Consider the following 20,594-nt stretch of genomic DNA (forward strand, 5'->3'; position numbering starts at 1 on the left):
ATCTACTCAAATGACTACTACAGTATTAATATTACTGCATGAACAAGGCCTATATTAAAACTAGTTTATTTTATTTATTTGGAGTTGCTAAAAGACTGTCAACCTTGAAAATTAACCTTCACATGTCGGGTACAATTGAATGTGAAACAAAATATGTATATACGAATGAACCAGGACAACATGAGATCCTACAGGACAACATAGATCCTACAAGCTTAATCGTGTTTTACATTTTCAGGGTTTGTGAACTAGACTAAAAAGGAACAATTGTCCAACATTCCGTCGAACATTCCTCTTTCACCATTTCTGTTCTCACGCACGCACACGTGCACGCACACACACACACACACACACACACACACACACACACACACACACACACACACACACACTCTCTCTCTCTCTCTCTCTCAGCTGAGCCCTGTTCACGTGGGCTTTGCCAGTAAGTGCTGCCCAGGGCTGCTGCTGTCTACTCTACTGTGTTATTAACAATTCTATAAAAAGATATAGTTTCTCTTTCCTGTGTGTTTGCGATGTTAACGACCTCACCGAGATGTCATAGGGGCGTCAAGGTTGGTTGAAAACTGTCCCGTTGAGCGTAACATGACTGCTGCTGTCACTGTTTCCAGAATCCTACTTTTAATTTCCTCTGTTGCTCTATCAGCGGAGATCACTCAACGGCATGACTTGTGGCCAACCTGAAACTAAACAGACGGACAACACATAGACAGAGGGCCTCTCTCTCTTTCTCTCTCTCTACCTCTATCTCTTCCCTCCCCCTCTCTGTCTTACCTTATCCCTCTCTCTCTCTCTCTCTCTCTCTCTCTCCCTCTCTCTCTCTCCCTACCTTGCATATCAGTATGGCAATGAGAAAACATGCTGTTTGCTTTGCCAAGCTCTATCCCTCCCCTTCCCCTTCCCTCTCTCTCTCTCTCTCTCTCTCTCTGCCTATTATGAATGAATCTCATCATTAGCTCTCAATGAGGAGGAATGAGAGACAGATTGGATCTTTCTGTGGCGCTGCAGGCTCCTGTCTCCAGTGACTGGATTGGACGGGGGTGATCATCGCTTCGTCGAGGCAATTATATCTGCAAGCTAAATATGTCATACACAATAAACACATGCTTCTAACAGACAAGGGACACAGTGAGGGACAGCGCTGTGTAGAGGAGAGAGGTACAGTACAATCAAACGCCTCCATCTCTAATCTATCAACACCCTCCATGGAAAACGTAACAGCTTTTTTAGTCAGAGCTGATCAATACGCCCGATGGATTGTGAAAGAGACTGCTGCTAAAAATAGCAAACGCGGTATTTGTTGTGATGATGGATTACATTTCTGATGGATAGCATTTGCATTTGTACCACTAGTTCTTTTTGGATGCAAGCCATTACAGTGGTAACACAAGACAAACAGAATCTCTTAGGTCAAGTGTCAAATTTATAGATGTTTTTTTTAAATTTAATTTTAGCTATATTTAACACACCACATTTTAACCTGTAGCAGCCAAGCATTGTTATATACAGTACGATGAAAATACAACCCCTGGTTTTGTTACATTGTTGATTTTGAGCGCTATTAGATAACTGGACTGACTCCTCCCACCTCCCGATGTTTGTTTTCAGGTCATTAATTGAACTTGGACGCCGGTGCCATCCTGTTAGGCCGCCGTGCAAACATGTCACTGACACGGGCCTGATAATATTTGTATAGGATATTCAGTGAAAACAAGTAGTGGGGAAAGAAGCCCGAAAGCCTGGTGAGGACCCTGACCATGGCGGGTGCTGTTTGCACAGGACATACCTCAGGAAGCTGAGACAACTGGGACTGTTTGTCCAGCTCCTAGTTCTCCTCCATACGTACATAGACCATACATGTAGAGCCCAGCAGAATTCCTCTCCATTCAGTCTCTGTCTTCTTCTTATTCGTCTCGACTTGTTTACCGTCACCTCAGAGACATTGGAGCGGGTGTGAGGGCGGAGCGCTGTCATACACCCTAAATGTGTCGCTCAGCATTTTCTCAATATTCCTCATTTGTTGGACTGTCACTCGGATTTATGAGATTACGACAGAGAGAGAAAGGTGTGAGCAAATTATAGGGCCGATCATACAACGGTTTCCTTGGGGTCGTTGACATACCATCACCACTTCTAAAGGTGTAGAGAAATACTTAAACTCGATCTGCCAATCAAAGTTGGGGGTCTGAACAGTTGGTACGTACGCTGAAAAAACAGAAGCCTGTCTTCTAAGTCATGATCTCAGCTGCAACATATGCGACAGAAGCATAGCTACGTTTGTAGATTCTTATCTCGAAAAGTGAAGCAGACAAGTTTAAAACGTCAATGCGTTTTGACCACAAAACTGAATTGTCTTGCCTCTGTCTTCCATTAAAAAAAAACGATTGCAGCAGATATTATCGTCAACAGTTCTGCTCTCAAAACAACACGCCCAAATCATTAATACTGTGAAATCCATCTTGCTACACTGATCTTATGTACCGAGCTGCAGCAACAGGCAGCGATAACTTTGGCTAATTTGATGGATGCATGCTGTTATTAGCGCATCAGTTTTAACAACCACACTCTTGACTGCTTGGCGCTCATAAGCATTAACAAACATAATCAACACTTAATTCAGCACCCAGGGGCCTCCTATGCCAGCAGGCGTTGGCACACTTTCTTCTTCTGCAGGTAGAACTCAGAATGCTGCAAGTGACCCAAGGGAGGCCCATTCTGACTAATGCATCCTTGCTGGTGGAGCCCGACTGGTCTTAATTATGGCAACAGACGCTCAAGAGGACCTGTCTACTCCACTTTCTCTCTCTCTCTCTCTCTCTCTCCCACCAACAGGCAGCAATCTCTGGCTGCCATGCCCACTAATTAGCACAAAGGTATTTCTCTTGCTCTCTCCCTCTCCCTCCCTCGTTTTCTCTCTCCTTCTCTCGCTCTGTTGCCATCTCTCAAACATGTTCTCCCTCCCCTGTCTTATTGTCAGCCATGCACATGGACACGGCACATACGTAGCATACAGTACGTGACAAAGCATAAGTAGAGCATGGCTTAGATGTTGCAGCATATTAGCCTGTAACATCTAAGACATGATTTACTTTTTGCAATAAGCAGCATTACCTAATGCCTGATCTAAGTCATTTGTGGAGTAATGTCTTATACCGACACATTTGTCTGATTCGATGACGGAATAAGATGACGTGATGCAGTCAGAGTCAGTTCACACTTACGTAAGCCACACAAGAAACACCCCCAGTTGCACATTTGTAAATAAAGTGGGTTAGGCATGGGTCAGGATGGAGGAAAACTACTTTCCTGCATTCAGAAACAAATCCAGTGTAGGTCACCTGTGGTTCAGTATCTGTGCAATGAGCAGGTTCCCTGACATGGCCTGTGTCAGACCCAATTTCAGTTTTCTTGAAATGATTTCAAATGGTAAGAATTCCCATTAAAAATCTCCTCAGACCAAGCAGTAAGAATATGATTGACTGTGTGTTTTTCCAACTCTACTCTCTGAGTCACGAGCTCACCCTGTGGTATGCTTGGCCTTCCTCTACACAGGGACTATGAAAGCAATTGTGATTGTGATTCCATAGTCAGCAAAACAGCTGAATGGCAGAGGCCCGGGCTAGCACAGACACACACACACGCGCACACACACACGCACACACACACACACACACACACACACACACACACACACACACACACACACACACACACACACACACACACACACACACACACACACACTGCCCATGTACAGGCCACTGATTACTTCAACCCATTTGACTCTTTCTTTCCCTCCCTCCCTCCCTCCCTCCCTCCCCCTCTCTCTCCCTCTGTAATTCTCCCTCTCTCTCCCTCTCTCTCTCCCTCTCTCTCTCTCTCTCCCTCAGCAACATGCCATAGAGTTTGTCATTAGCTAATAGCGAGAACATTACTGGCCCTAGGACATGAAAACATACAGTAGCTTGCATTACTGGGAGTGCTCTGTGGAAGCGTATATAGTCTTTACCAATCTGAAAGGATGGAGATGTTCAAAGTGATTGCTGCTGTTTTTTCTGTTTCATTTAGCTCATCAGTGTTGCCTGTTTGTATCAGTTTGATTTGAAACGCTGCAACAAAAAATACTGATAAAAAAAAAGAATGTATGATTAATGTGCTACAACAAACCTCTGCTTAAAAAACAAGATATCCAAGACACCACCTAGTCTACAACAGCTCACTAGTCATGGCTTCTGTACAGAGACAGGTATCAGTTGACTGAGAATATTTACGATCGGGGTGGGGCTTTGGTACAGTGCACAAACACAGTCCTACTTGGAACTACCAACCCTACTGTAGAGGCAGCATCCAGCAGCAATGTTTGATTAAGGTATTCAAATAGAGCCCGAGGCATTGTGTACACACTTCTTTTCCAGAACAAATCAATAGGGGCTGGGTGAAATGAGGGCCACACGTATACAAGCCTATAGTTGCAGCTGCCCGTATTGTCTCTAGGTGGCTGTGAAAAGTAGCAGAGTAGTTCAATTCTACAGTTCTAAAGACTTTACAGTTGAGATAACTGCATGTGTTGTCACGCGTGTGAAGGTAGAGAGCGTAAAAATGTGGCCCCATTTCATATTCCTAAAGTAGCACAGAGATTACAGTAATGACAATGTTTGATGTTATTCTGGGGCTGCTGAGGAACCACATAAAGAGAGAGAGAGAGAGAGAGAGAGAGAGAGAGAGAGAGAAAGAGAGAGAGAGAGAGATAAAGAAATAGTGTGCGAGTAGTATGGAAGACATGTTGGTTGTTAGTCATGGGCATGTGCAAGTCGTTTTAAGAGGCTTCATCTTTCCCCATCCAGCGAGGTTATTTCACAGGCTAGGTAAATACCATTTGTCCTCAAAATGTGCCTGAATCAGCTCCCCCAAGTTCAGTAGCTTGCTATAGGCTCAGACTGTTCAGAAAACATAGTATAGAAATCAATATATCATGGAGGTAGCCTATATTAAAATAAAATCTGGGGGAAAACCATCATATTTTCCCATATTAAGACATTTTTGCCAATACTGACCAGTAGTCATGGTCAATTGGACTGAATCGTTATTGATGAGCCTATATAGTGGATAAGGAATGCACTAGCATTAGTAGCATTAGTCCTGATTGAGGAAGAGATGAGAATAGCTATTATTGGATCCATAAAAGGTAATGACAGAGAGAGTGTGCGGAATAAAAAGATCTCCTCCAAATGAGCAGTTTTATGAAATTATACAGTCCAACCATGGTACAGTAGCATCCATGAACTATAATGTATGTTGTACTAACTAGCTAATTACTTCGGGAGGGTTTGTAACCAGGCGTGGGCTTGGAGGTACTGTAAGAAATGTACTAAATAACTAAAAGGTCTACAAAATACACAGACTTTTTCAGAATAACAATTGTTTGTTTTTGTCATGTTTTCCAATTAAGCTCAGAGCGAGATACATTAGAGTCCATGAAACATTGTTATTTCAAGAGTGATACAGTAAAAGGAAAAACTGTTTTCTCAAGCTGTAAATTGCTTTTCAGAAGGAATATTAAAGTAACTACAGAGGGTTGATCTCGTTAACTTCCAGAGATGTGATTTGGCTCTGGGACACACTGAGGTGAAAGTATAAAGCAAACCATTTTACCCAGACCACGTTTTCTGACAGACCCTCTTTCAATCATACTATATTTTAATTTAACCCAACAAAACGTTCCCCATTAGACCAACAGCTAACCAATACCCCCCCAAACGAAAAAAAAGAAAAAAAAAGCCTATATATGAAAGACATGAGGTTACTTTGAGCATGATATGAATATGAAATATGAAAACAGAACATTTCAAAGGAGATGTGAACATGTCAATCTCTTCTCTCTCTACTGTGTGTGATAGAGTCCCAGGCTATGACAGGCAGAAGGATCTCAGCAGCAGAGTCTGTCAAAGATAATTAGTGAGAGAGATAGGACTCATCCAGAGCATCGAAACAGCACGGCCGGTACTGGGGTTCAGATGCCCCGCTAATATCACAGCTACGGAACTGAACTGCATGATGTTAACATGACACCAAAGGATCCCTATAGGCTCTGTCTCATTTACCATGCAAGTGAAGGTACGGTAGGCCTAGTTAGTATTACATGCGCAATGATCGCAATCTTACCTTGTGGGAGAACTTCCCAACTCTAAAGCAAACCTCTTTTTTTTTCTCATTGATTTTAATATTTCAATTAGATACCTGGAGATTAAAGGAAGGGGCCCAACACCTGTGTGAGCATTAGAGTGTATAGGGCATTAGTACTGTGTAATACTATACTATGTCACTACTATGGGTCTACTGAGTGCATGCTTTCTTCTCTGATAAATCCCATATCTCGCAGCTTTGGTTGTCTATTTTTAGGCAAAAGATATCAGATCATTCTTGTGATGATCCTGTGGATCATCTTTAATCATCTGACCTACAAAGGCTAGATGGAATCAGAATAATGCATGTGAACGCATCATCATGCATGTGGAAAAGCTGCCTCCCAGCAAAGCAGGAACGAAGGGTTCTTTATTATCACCGCCTATACTGTAGATTGAATGGACAGAATACAATAATGACTCAATAGAGATATATGGTTACTTCACCCTCTTTCATATCAATTTCAGTAATTATAAGAACAAAAAGTAAGAACAAAAAAACAGTTATGTTCTGGGCCAATGTTATGTGAAGGCCACACATCCAATATCATTCATTTAGAAAGATTTCCCATTAACCACACAGAAGCAGGCTATGAGTTGAATATGCATTGCTCATTCAATGCTGATGACCATACTGACCAACCAAGACAGCTTCACTCAACATCCTACTCTTAGAAAATATGTGTTAAAAACGGCACATGTTGTGCTATTTTGTTCTTAACCAAACAGACTGATGTTAAAATTAACGCAACATGTGTTGTTTGAACAATTTTTTTCTAAGAGTGTAAACGTTCCGATTAAAAAATTCGAATTTACTAACTTACTGGCTGCAAATGTTACCGAGAAGCAAAAATGGGAAGGCTTGGTTACTTGTAAATGTATCTTTTAAAAGCCCTTTAACATCGCAGCAGGCATAGGCTACATTAAATAATATTCATAGGATATTAAACCGACTGTGCCACCTGCGCACTTGGGAAGAGTCAGTGCAGGTCACCAATCAGAGTCGGTGGGGTGTCAAGAATGGGGGTTACAAAAAAGGAGAAAAAAAAGATGCTCCTTCTAGTTGGACTCTGGTTCCTCATTAGAAAGTAATTAGGAGTACATCACTGGCACACAGCCATTTTATCATTCAGCTCACAGTTGGATACCATGTTTAGCCTACTGTTCAGAATCATTCAGCGGCTATATGTTCGGGATGTGGGCCATTATGGAATCCATACAGCCCATGGTATTCCGCATATAGGAAGCCAAACGTCAGCGGCACATCGCGCAGATCCGCTACAGCCTACCAGCTCAATAAGTGCCAATACCTAGGAGAAAAGTTGTTCATTTACTTTTTTTAAAAGAAAAAAAAAGATGATTTTTCAAAGATCTAAAATATATAGGCTAGACATATGTTCAATGTCAACTGGAGCAATAAGGTATATGAATTGACGCCAGATTCATATAAGGAAAACTTGGTTTATGTTGGATTTCTTTGACAGAGAAACTTATTTCAAGGCAACGTGCCATTACTGTATCCTATTTGGAGCAAATGCGCACTGATGAACATATAGACCTACGCTATCCGGTCGCAGTTCCTAAAACCCTACATTCCATACACGTGCATTGCGTAAATGTTGCATGCAGCTGAACAGGGGTCGGAGGCAGGTAAGAAGATGTGCGCTCAAAACTAGGCACCAACGCACGCGGGCTACACTTTGTATTTACCTTGTTCGAGTGGTAATAGTCCAACGAGCTCAGACAACTTGGATCAGTCGGCAAAGAACATGAACCCACACTTGACGGGGGCGCAGGATAAAATCTCACGTCCATCTCAGGGTGCACAAGACTGAAGGCATGAAATCAGTTTCAGTGTCTTTGACTCACTCTATTGTTTAACCAAACAAAAAAAGAAAGAAGGAGAAAAAGAAAGGGGTTGAGTTTCTGAGTGCTCTCTCCCCTCACATCCGTTCGCGGTCGAACTTCGGCACCAACTCGCCTTGGTGATGCGCAGTCCTTTTCAGCACCCCAAAGACAGTCACTTTCGAGAAACAAAACACTCAAACAGCAAAATATTAACAAGACTGTGCACGTTATGGCAGTACTATTCCGTTGTTCCAAAACAATTAAATGTAATGTCCCCTAATCCTTTCTTATTCTGGTTTCTTTAAAAGCATAGAACAAGCCCTTTAAATATAGCCTACTTCTATTTTCCCGCTGTTCTCATAGTCCACAGGCTTTGTTGCGGAGGTGCATATTCTTGCATTGGCTCCAGGACAGAGAAGTGGCAGGACTGTTCTTCCCCATATGCCATGCGACCTCTGCTGATAAGAAACGGAAAAGAGGAACGGAGGGAAAAGGGGGAGGGGATATTGGTGGCTGCCTTGGCAACCGCTCTCCTTTCTGCAACTGCGCGGTTCTGATTAGCTGGAAATGTGGTAGTGTGCACGGCTGTGCATTATAAAGCGCACACTGCTTCTATCAGTGCCTCCAAAGGTTTCATTTGGCTTATTGTGCCAGGCCGAACTAGAGTCGGAGGGATAGACATATTTTGCAGTCAGAATGCCTTTTATGCATCCCCCCCCCTTTTGCATAACTTCCACATAAACCTGTTTAATGCTGTAGGCCTACACAGATCATCATTATGCAAAGCCCACTAAAATCTATAGAAACAAAGCCAAACAAAAATATACAGGTTTACATAATATATAAGTAGCCCTTACATATGAATCTGGTGTAGGATAAGTAGCTACAAGAACAGGACTGTAACAGGACAATGGCCCAAGTAGCACCTTACACATTTCTCATGAGAGTCACTGTAATGGAATGTAGGTTTTCTGTTAAAATCATAATCTATTACAGATTAGATTTCAGTTATTTCTATTTATATAGGCTAGGCTTAATCTCAGAGCATGCCACAAACAAACAGTAATGCCACCAGATAACTGGATGTCAAGTAATTCAAGCTACATGGAAACAAAACTTGTCAATTTATTAGCTGCCTCATAATGCAATTATCAAAATTAATACTAATTATATTAATTGCTATTTGAATATGGCAATTCATATTTAATGCAGTTTTATACTTCCGTAATAATAGACACTTGCACAGTGTACAGTGTGTAAAATATGCATACAGGGGTTCAATCTTCTGTGGCCAAATAATTGCAAATGTGCAGGACGAGGTTGAGAGAGCTGCCTCTGACAGCTCTCTGAATGTGATGGATAGTGCTTCCTCGCCCTGTGATGTGCATGCACATTTGATGGTGAAATGGCCTATCCATGGGACCATTGTCTTTCAATCATGTCAAGGCAAAGTACAGAACAGTCTCTGTAGCTCTCTGCTGCACGATCAACCCACTGCTTTTAGCAGAATGCATAGGCCCACACTCGCCTCCGACAAAATGGCTTTTATCCACCTTTTAGGTACCCAATTTCATCCAACTACACTTTTTTGCTTTGTTCAGGGGAAAAAAAGTAATTTCCCACTCTAACATCCTTCTTCATATACCAATCCTAAAAACGATTGTGATTTTACAGTCATCAACAAATCATGGGTCTGTTTAAAGAGGCTGTGGTACCATAACAATAGCACAGAACGTTCACTCTACTGTACATTGTCAACTTACAGTAGACTCATAGGTTTACCATGGGATGGATGTACACAGGTTTAAAGCACGGGTCTGTTTCATTCCGGCGAGTGAGTCCAAGTGAGTTTACCACACCTGCCTGGCCATGTCATTGTACTGTACGGATCTGACTGGTGGATGTGCTCTGCCTCTGCCACTCCCAGCACATAGAGGGTTAAGTCCGTGGCTGGGTGCCATGGCTTCATGGGAATGGAATGTGGAGTGCTGCTGTATGTGTAAGGCTCCCTTCCCAGCATCCTTTGCTGCCCAGCGCATGCTAATGATGAGTATTATTGAAGCACAATTGATGGGCTAGCAACCAAACAAGAGAAACTAATTACTGCCAAAGCTCTATTCTCCTTTAATTACGGAAGCTCTATTGCAATTAGCAGAACAAAAAACCCCTACCCTACTTTAATGCTAAATAAAATTTGATGCAGATGAAAAAAAGAAGATGAAAGATGAATAACATAATTTTGTTTCCATTGTAAAATTGATAATTAAGTTGAGCTAGTCCAAGTAAGACTTATAGGAACACTAGAGCTCATACATTCATTGCGCCATCTTCATGGTATGATATTATTACCACTAAATGCTCATAAATCATATATTCAAGTTTTCAAGTTTTGGGTCCGCCTGCCAAGTACAGTAGACACACAGGCGTGCGCGTGCACGCACACACACACACACACATACACACACACACACACACACACACACACACACACACACACACACACACACACACACAGAATCCATAGGGAGCTATGCAAATGATACATCCCTTTATTATGAACTGTATGCAGATGTTTAGGGTTAAACCTATGGCTGAAATGAGGAGAAGAGGATGTGATTTTATCTATGGCAGAGCAATTAGGGTGGAGGCCAACATTATGCTACCCTGAATCTATTTTCAGGGAAGCCTACACTACTAAACAACACATTCCTAGAACATGCTTGTCTCTAAAACAATGTCCCACGAGTTCTATACATGCTAATCATGTCCTGTCTATAAAGGGTTACAACAACAAACACATCTCAAAATGGATTGGAGCCTACAGGACCATTGGAGGTTAAGAGGTACAGAATGTCCCTGAGGGAGTTGGGAACTCCAAACTCACTGCAAATAAACCAGAATGCTCAGAAAGCACAGACTGATTGTGTAGATACTTTATCTACCTTACCTTACTGAGTTTTGAAATGTGTGGCAGTATTAACCTTGCACATTGTGAAATCGTCTCACTTGCACTTTTTTTTTCTTTATCACCTGAGGGAATCTTGGGAACAGCAGTGGATTTGACCTTTGACCTCGCCTCTGTAAGAAGTCATCGGTGGCCCTGTGCATTCTACAGGGGCATGGGAACCAATCATAAGTCTTCATTGAGTCAACATTCTGTTCTAGGAGTATAAACAATGTCTGAAATAGCTCATATTGCTGCAATAGTATATCCTGGCAAGGAGTGGACTTGGGTAAAATAGTATTTGAAATTATTTAAAATACTATAGGTGTGCTACAGTCTTGAAAGTGTAGAGCCTGCTCATCTGGCACTGCAGACAGGCTCAAGCAAACATTGAAAAGTATGTGAGAGGACCAAAGTCAGGTCAACAATATCACCCTCATTGTCATCCTCACTTTCCATACTTTAACATACACATGTGACTTTTTCTCTTTGGATTACAATTGGACCCCTTCATAAGATATATATGTATAGAACCTCACCGTGCACCATGCTGCTTCATCCACAGGGAAATCATGGCCTACATTATTCAGTGGTCAACATTTCTCATATATTACTTTCTATGAGGTATTGATGTGGGACTTAAAGCCTCTGGCCTGTCAACAACAATGAGATTATATCTGTTTGAGGTTCTACCAACTGAAATATCCTATGTACTGTAACAGAAAAAACAAAGGCAGGGATGCAGCCATTTCAATGGTGTCAAGTCCTCTTTATATAACTTAAAAACTGCCATCATACAAAATAACGCTGATCATACTAAGGCATATCATATGCACTTGCTCTTGATTGGTGCAACACCTGCCTTTACGCATTTGTAATGAGCTACAGAAAGACACCGAAGTCTTTTGAAAAAGCAGCCCGGATTTGTCAGTCTGACCACGTTTCATCTACCACTCCATTTAAAGGAAATTCAAGAGACTCCTCTAATAGCCTGTACAGTGTGTAGATTCAGCTCTCGTTGGGGAAGTGTGTAATACTTGTCTGATGCTTAGCTGGATGTTGTCACAAACTTAAATGGCAACATTGACACTTTGAAGAAGAATCCAAGTGAGCGTTCACTTCTGGGCACTGTGAAGCAGAGTGAGCGGAATGCTCTCTTTTCTTGATCCTTTGATGTTTTGAAAGCGTGATGAACAATTATAATTTGTTCACTTTAAAAGGGTTACTGACCATTGTTTTATTTTTTTCCCCAGAGCACAACTCAAATAACCGGTATTCAAATTATGGCCATAAACAACAATACGGCATAAGGGAATCAAGTTATTTTTATCTCTAAAAACCTCCTCTCCTCAGAATACAAATTGATCATTCTCTGACCAAGTCTTTTGTTTGGCACTCTCTACTTTCTTTCCAATAGTGAACTTAAAGATGCAGTCAGTGTTTTTTTTCTCTCCCAACTTCCAAACCTGTTAATTGTTGCTAGTTAAGGGTGAGATTACACCTAGCAAACAATTAAGGCTAGGAGAATTTTACAAATAAATGTCATGTTTAAACTGTTGTTATTGTAGTACCACAACTGGCCACTGAGGACACCCAAGAATCTACATTACATTCATGGATGTAGATTACATTGCACAAACATCCACATCATTACAATCACACAACTGTCTAATTGGCTACAATCCTCAAGTGATACATTATCTTGATACTGTTCAGTCTAAAACTAAACAATTTATGTTTCCTTGATTCAAGTCATGATCTTCAGCCCACATCTTTGGAAGTCATGTCAGTTCCTTGGAAGCGATGTGTTTTTCTCCTCTCATGTTCCATCCACTGATTAAATGAGGCATGTTTGATCTCTATCTGGGCTGAAGGACAGCCTACTCCCAGCTCTTATGTCTGAGAGCAGGAGAAATGTCTAGGGCCATACTAATGGAGGACAAGGATTTGAGCTGCATCCCAAAACGTCTTTAATTCAAATATGCTCAACATTTATCTGAAGGATCCAGAATGGACCTGGCCCACAGATCACATCATAGACAAGGTCTGAAAACTACACTCCAATCTAGCCTAGTAATCCTGGTGAAATCCACTAGATCAGAAAGATAGAGGAATGTCAATCAGGCCTACCAGAAGACTTTGGAGGGAGTCATGTGGTCCTTACACCTATCCAGTCTTCTTTCAGATCTGCAGGACGCCTCACACAACAGGGCTGGATATTGAGGTTTGCAGGTTCTTTCTGGTTGCCCCTTCACCAAGCTTCATAAAAATCGTAGTCCAAAAAATTAGGTGGTTGGGGTTGTAATTAGTTTTGTAGAAGTGTGTGCAGGGTCAAGAGAATATGGACTAAAGACTGATTAATTAAATGTGAAACTCAAACATTTTTATGTACCACTGCAAAATAATGTTTGACTTCAGCAAAATGCCATTCTTGTCATACTATGAAGTCTCCAAGGCTATGTGCATTTTTCTCTCAATGTAATCTTGTACAGTAGGAAGAATATTACATACATATTGTATTTGTACCACATTTCTAGTGTGAAACAACACTTATCTACCTAGTGCACAGCTGAGCCAAGGCTATGAGACAGAGTGGTGTACTCAACATTTGCCCTTGATGATTTTTTTGCACACCATTCTACTTTTGCTCATTCCCTCTCTTCCTCCCAAGAAATGGCTGAGAGATTTTATAGAGGTGGTTATGTAATTTCTTTCCATTAAATTGGAGCTACCATGAGGTTTGAGTGCATTGTACTGTACAAAGCCACTTAAAGGACCGCTATTATGAGAAACTAACTTTTTCCAGTGCTTGTGCACATACATGTGGGTCTCTGATGGGCCTGCTAGCACACAAACTGTTTAATACTCAATGTTTTGTGTGCAGCCAAATTCTGAAAACATGATTCAACAAGCCAATCAGATTTTCCTCCCCTTCTGAGGTCAGAAAGGGACTCATTAGAATTATACCGACCCCATCTGAAAAAAAGTCTAAAAATGTTATTTAATTTAATGTATGTATTTATTTATTTATTTTTTCCCATTCAGCGACATACTGCTGAATTTGCATTGTTTCAACTTCTGGAGGCACAGAAAGAGTGAGGGTGGAGAGAAGCAACTCATTTGCATTTAAAGACACAGACACTCCCACATTTATACTGATACATTTCATTTATTTGCTGTTTCAAAAGGCCAAACCATTCACAATAGTGTTTTTAGCATTGTATTAGAACCAGTCTCCATTTATACTAATACGCATATCACACGTAGCCTGGCATCGCCAGCCTGATCTCGCGAGCTCACATTCTACTTCACTCCGCAGATCGGTCTGGAAATCTAACCGTTCTAACTGAATCCACTCAAACCGAGATTGGTTCATGCCAATCACAACCATTTATCTAATATGGGGCGGGTTTAATAAGATGACGGAACAGAGGAGCGCCAAGGCATTTTTGCCAACAACCAAGATGGCGGCAGCTGATGTTGAATCCGCAATCCCGACCATATTAAACAAACTGAACGGTGTATTTTCTCTAAAAGAAGAACAACAACTGCATTTAAAGTTTTTGTTGCTAAGAAAGATGTGTTTTCAGTACCTGCCGGTCTGGCAAAGCCAGGCTAGCACGCTACTGCCTGTTTACATTTTCTGTAGCTCAGCGCTACGTCACACGTGTCTTAGCTCCGATTGGTTGTAGGTCTATCCAATTGCATACAGAGGCATTTTGATCTTCGCCTGTTGTTAACGCCCCTTGGGAATCTGAAATGCAACTGTGAGTTTCCAGACACTTCGCATTTCTGCGAATTGGGTCTGGCGAAGGCTATATCACACGGCCATTCGCGTACACTGGGCATGTCCTTACTGGTGTAAGCGGGAAGCAGACAACTGAATTGTCCCTAGCAATAATTTTGATTAAAAAAACAAAAAAACACTATATGGACAAAAGTATTGGGACAATTAATCATTGAATTCAAGTGTTTAATTTAGTCTCATTGGACTACGTTAGTGTATAAAATAAAAAAACTGTATACAATTTAACCAAAAACACCTACTGTAGCCTTTCACTCTGCCTCTACAAACATTTGTGAAAGAATGGATCGCTCTAAACAGCTCACTGAATTCTAGCGTAGGACTGTAATAGTGCCACTGTTGCAACAAGTCAGTTTGTGAAATTTCTTCCCTCCTAGATATTCCACGATCAACTGTAAGTGGTATTATTGCAAAGTGGAAGCATTTAGGAACCACAGCAACTCAGCCACAAAGTGTCAGACCACGTGAAATTACAGAGCAGGGTCGCCGAGTGCTGAGGCGCATAGTGCGTAAAAAAACGCTCTGCTGACTCAATAACTGAGTTCCAAACGTCCTCTGGTGTTAACATCAGCACAAAAACTGCGCTGGGAGCTTTAATGACATGGGTTCCCATGACCGAGCAGCTGCATGCAAGCCTTACATCACCAAGTGCAATGCCAAGTGTCGGATGGAGTGGTGTAAAGCATGCTGCCACTGGACACTGCAGTGGAAACGCCTCTCTATCTGGCAGTTTGATGGACGAGTTTGGGTTTGGTGAATTCCAGGAGAACGTTACCTGTCTGACTGCATTGTGCCAACTGCTAATGGTCTGGGGTTGTTTTTCTGGGTTTGGCCTTGGCCCCTTAGTTCCAGTGAAGGGAAATGTTAATGCTTCAGCTTACCAAGACATTTTGGACAATTCTATGCTTCCAACTTTGTGGGAATAGTTTGGGGAAGGTCCATTTCTGTTCCAGCATGGCTGTACACCAGTGCACAAAGCAAGGTCCATAAAGGCATGGTTGGGTGAGGTTGGTGTTGAAGAACTTGACTGGCCCGCACAGAGCCCTGACCTCAACCCCATCGAACACCTTTGGGATGAACTAGAACAGAGATTGTGAGCTATTGCTGCAACATTGACAGTTTGGGACCAATGAATTTAGAAAGGGATGTCTTAAAAGCTCCTGTACAGTAGGTGTAATGTGTAGGTGGCCCAATACATTTGTCCATATAGTGTACAGTATAATCATTGTTTTCTGTCAGTACTGATACGTATCTAGTCAGTTTGGTACACAAACAGTTAACAAGTCTTGCCTCTTGCACTGATGGAAGATGGAAAGAACATATTAAATAAAAAACAACATACTGTAGAGCATGGTGTCTCCTCACAGCAAAAACGGTCTTGGGTTAGACTCCCGCTTGTGATGATATCAGCCCTGGGGATGTTCTCTCTAGGGTTGTCAGGTACTCAGGTGGGGTATCTCTCTGGCCTTTCTGTGTGGAGTTTGCATGTTCTCTTCGTGTTCATAAGGGTTTCCAGATGCCTCATTTTTCCACATGCAACAGCAATACGAACCAATAGAAGTAGGCTTACTTCGTTAACTTTAAGCATAAAGTTAACAAAATAAATAGCTTAACACTTGAGTTATCATACATAATGCCTCAAAATGAATAGCAACTTATAAAAGGCCTACTCTGGGCCAGACGGCCAAGTGCCGTCACATAAACAATGTGCTTAAAAAAAAAAAGAATGAAAAAGAAAGAAAAGAATGTGTTGTAAAAAGTGTTCCTTTGCCATAACATTAAATGAGTCGAGAAGTAAGCGAACGTGGGTGTCTGCCTGCATAATCAGTTTGAAACATTGCCAGTTGCATAGGTTTACACGACACCGCAACCCAAGATTTTAAATCCTAAAACACCTCCAGTGGCGAACTTGAAACACTCCAGTTTCGGGGGGCGGTTTCGCCAAAGTGGTGTAAATGCTAGGTGCAACCGCAACAAAAACGTTGCAGTTACTAATGAAATCGTGCTAATGCCACAGAAACAGCCTGTCTAGAACAGGACTGAAAAAGAGGGGTATTAGGCATGCTAGATGAATAATCTGAGTGGTATTTTCAGCAAAAATGGGGACCCCAGAGACCTATACTAATTGTTGAAAAGGAACATAATAGGGGACCTTTAATGGTAAAAAAAAATAAAAAGGCTTTGAATCTCCTCTTATATACATTGCTACAGAGCTGGGAAAGATGACACACAATGCAGAAACTGGATGGTGAAAATAGTTTCTTATAATTGACTTTATTAATTAAATTAAAGCTTTATCAACACTGTAGTAGGATACAGTACATACTGTACAAATGAGCAAGGATTTTCTTGTTGAAAAGGACAGTGATTTACTACCGAGGATGTTAGCTCTAGAAGGCTAACACCACTACAATTAGAATAAATGCATGAATTAAATATGGCAATGAGAGAGAGAGTTGTTGTTCAACACTCTGGAAACAACAATATCCTCTTAAGAGTAATTTCACTTACAGTACATAGTCCTCTCTCTGCTTTTTTCTTTCTTTCTTTCTTTCTTTCTTTCTTTCTTTCTTTCTTTCTTTCTTTCTTTCTTTCTTTCTTTCTTTCTTTCTTTCTTTCTTTCTTTCTCTATCACTCACTCACACACTGACTCTCTCTCTCTCTCTCTCTCTCTCACACACATACACAAACACACAAACACACACACACACATTTTCAAGGGTGAGAGAGTGTTACAATGCCATTACCACTGAACACAGAGGCTGGGGGAGAAGGAGGGGGAGGAGGTAAATCCATCAGATTTGATGGCATGGTGATGTAGTTAATGTTCCCTCTCACAGGCGGCCCATCTCTGAAAAAAGAAAGCACATCACTACCTTTCTCTCTATCTCTCTCTCTATATCTTTCTCTTACTCCTTCCCTTTCTCTCTCTCTAGCTCTCGCTCTCTATAAACAACAACAACACAGTGACCAGCACAGTCTGACATGACTTCTTGCTTACATTCTGAATGCCAAATAATTACAGATTACCCTTTATCCTAATTAATATCAACCCACTCCACTCCACTTTCAAGATTTAGTCTATACAACACTAATATTGAGAAAAGGGCAGGTATATTGTTACACAAAATATAAACCCTCAAACCCCTTGAAAGCTACTGTAGTGCAATTTGGCATGCAGGAAACATAGGAAAACAAATGCTTCACATACAGGAAATGTAGATGGAATGAAGGTCTGAAAGCCACAGCTGCTTGGCAAGCAGAAACCGCCTGCTTTTGTCTTTTATCTTCTTCTGTAATGTGCACAGGTGCTGCTTAATTCAATTGGAGAACGTTGCCATGGTTTTACATTAATATATTGCCATGTTACCATTACGACTGTTGTCATGGAGATGATAGGACCTATTTGAACTGAAAGCAGAGATGGTTTGTATGGCGGTATTGCACTCTCTCTCTTTCTCTCTCTCTTCCCCCCTGTCTCCCCCTCTCTGTCTCCATGTCAAGTCACATGGCATGCAACCAGATTTAAGGCTTGACTGTACCATTGCTCTCCTTTTACTAGGCCCTGTTCACTGTTCAAATGGAGGGTACTGTAGTATTCAATCAAACCTGGTCTGTAGCCTAACCCACCCTGCAGCAAAAAAAATCATATTGGTTGTTTTTTTTACAAGAAGAGAATGTTGTCAGAATCCTTCAATTCTCATTGACCTTGACTAGTATAGCACAGTATAGCTTTGGGTCTTACTGTATCTTGAGTTGGCTCCAAATTAACTTTATCCGATGAAAAGGCTGGGCTGAGTTTAAAATGGAAATGCTTCAAATCTGATGACTATGGAACTCTATATTGACCTCACCTATATCCTAACATACTGTATGGCTAATAGAGACATCGTTTTGTCAATTAAAGTAATAGCGTACTTTATTACTTATCAGATCAATAACTCTGCACAACTTTAATCATCTTTTCAATCAATGTGGCGGGGTTTCAGAGACAAAAGCAATGTAGTGTGTTCAATTTTCTCCAGCTCACTGAAGTTGATGGAACGCGTGTATTGGCCATTAGGACATCGGATATTTGTCTCTCTCTTTGAGAAAGCTTGTGGAATATCCAGAGATAGATTCAAAGTCACCTTGTTATCTCTGGTTGTTTTGTTTACCATGCACTGTATCTCATTATATCCTAGAGAGAAGAGTACAAATACATGAACACACACATTTGTTTTCATTTCAAGCTAATGTTGAATTTACATTTAACTATTTCGCAGACACAGACCCTTACCTATGGACGATTAAGGTAATAGATTTGATATCCTTGAGAGAATGGATGATAAGAGTGTCGTAGAATCCCCTTTTCTATTCAAGTAATCAGAAGAAGATGTTATACTACTGCATTTGACTCAAGCAAACTGGGAGTTCTTCTTCATCAAGATTCAAGAGATTCAATATCTCTTTATTGCCTTGTACCTGTATATGGTTCACACATAGGCCTACTGTACTAGGAATTTGACTAGGGTAAAGGCATCAACATCTTTTTCATGTATCTACCTGTACTTCATCAACACTAATGACAACATAATGGAACTCTCCACAGATGTTCCAAGTAGAACTGGAAATGGTGCTCAGAGAGCACAGACCTCCGCCCCTGAATGCATTTCGTGGCCAAAATTGAATGGGCTCTAAATTGGCCCATGCTAAACCCCACCGCTGAGTTTTCTGAAAAGCAGTCTGGTAGTTTTTGTGTAATCCTAGTCCAAAAAATGAATGGTGGTGAATGGCTGTCCGGGCCGTGTTTGGGCGGCTTGTGATTCGCTGGGGCAGAGGAAAAAATGACTGGAGGTGAATGGGTGGCTGTATTTGGCCGGCTCTGTGGCGCCCCCCTTGGGTCACAGCCGGCGGGGGCCAGTGCGGTGCACACTGGGCTCACCCCCGCACACCCCAGTCCAAACCAGTCTCTAGTACCCTCACACAAGGAGCTGGCATCGTTCTAAGTTTTGTTTTAATTCGTGGATCTGGCCTGTGATTCGGATCTGCTCCAAAATGTGATTGGTTGTGGTTCTAAGGTGACCCATGATGCACCCCTTCACCGAGCTTCAGAAAAATCGGTTTGGGTTTTGCGTAATCATAGTCCAAAAAATGTATGGAAGTGAATGGTCAATCGGGCTGTGTTTGGGCGGCCCATAGACCCGACCCGTGATTTGGATCTGCTCCAAAATTTAAGAGGTTATAAGCTGGCTCATGCTACACCCCTCCACTGAGATTCATGAAAATCGGTCAAGTAGTTTTTGCGTAATCCTGGTTCAAAAAATGAATGGAGGTGAATGGCTGGCCATGTTTGGGCTGCCCGTGGACCCGATGCTTCAGATCTGCTCTAAAATGCAATGGTTCTAAGCTGGACCATGCTACACAATTCCACACGCACGCACGCCACCGAAAACATTTCCTCTCGCCCTGCGCTGTTGCTGGGGCAGAGGTAATAAGTAGCCATAACAGGATGGCCTAAACACAATTTCAAGCTAATAGAGAACAATACGTTCGCCAAACTCTATGAATTTTAAATAGTTCAACACTTCCAGGACGCTGGTGTTGGATATGAGGAAGATTCCGGCTCTCACCAAAGTTACTGATTCAGTAAATCCATTAGTAAACATTTGATCATGTGGAAAGTAAAGTATAACCCAGATTTCACCTAAACACTCATGTGTGCACACACAGGCACACAGACACACAGACAAACAGACACAGACACACACACGCACACACACACCTCTGATTTTCCTCCTATCTTTTTTTTGCAGAA

The 20,594-nt window shown here is 41.6% G+C and overlaps 1 protein-coding gene across 1 annotated transcript in view; it reads right to left on the reverse strand.

Moving 5' to 3' along the window:
* tox2 (TOX high mobility group box family member 2) overlaps positions 1–8,015 on the reverse strand; it is a gene marked incomplete at both ends in the record, with an annotated part of 64,846 nt that extends 56,831 nt beyond the window's left edge. The window contains one exon of the mRNA XM_084435862.1: positions 7,911–8,015. Coding sequence (XP_084291988.1) covers positions 7,911–8,015 — 105 coding nt within the window. The remainder of the gene's footprint in view (positions 1–7,910) is intronic.
* Between the last annotated feature and the right edge of the window lie 12,579 nt (positions 8,016–20,594).

The sequence above is a fragment of the Borostomias antarcticus genome, assembly GCF_949987555.1.
Source record: "Borostomias antarcticus genome assembly, chromosome: 3".
Lineage (NCBI taxonomy): Eukaryota > Metazoa > Chordata > Actinopteri > Stomiiformes > Stomiidae > Borostomias > Borostomias antarcticus.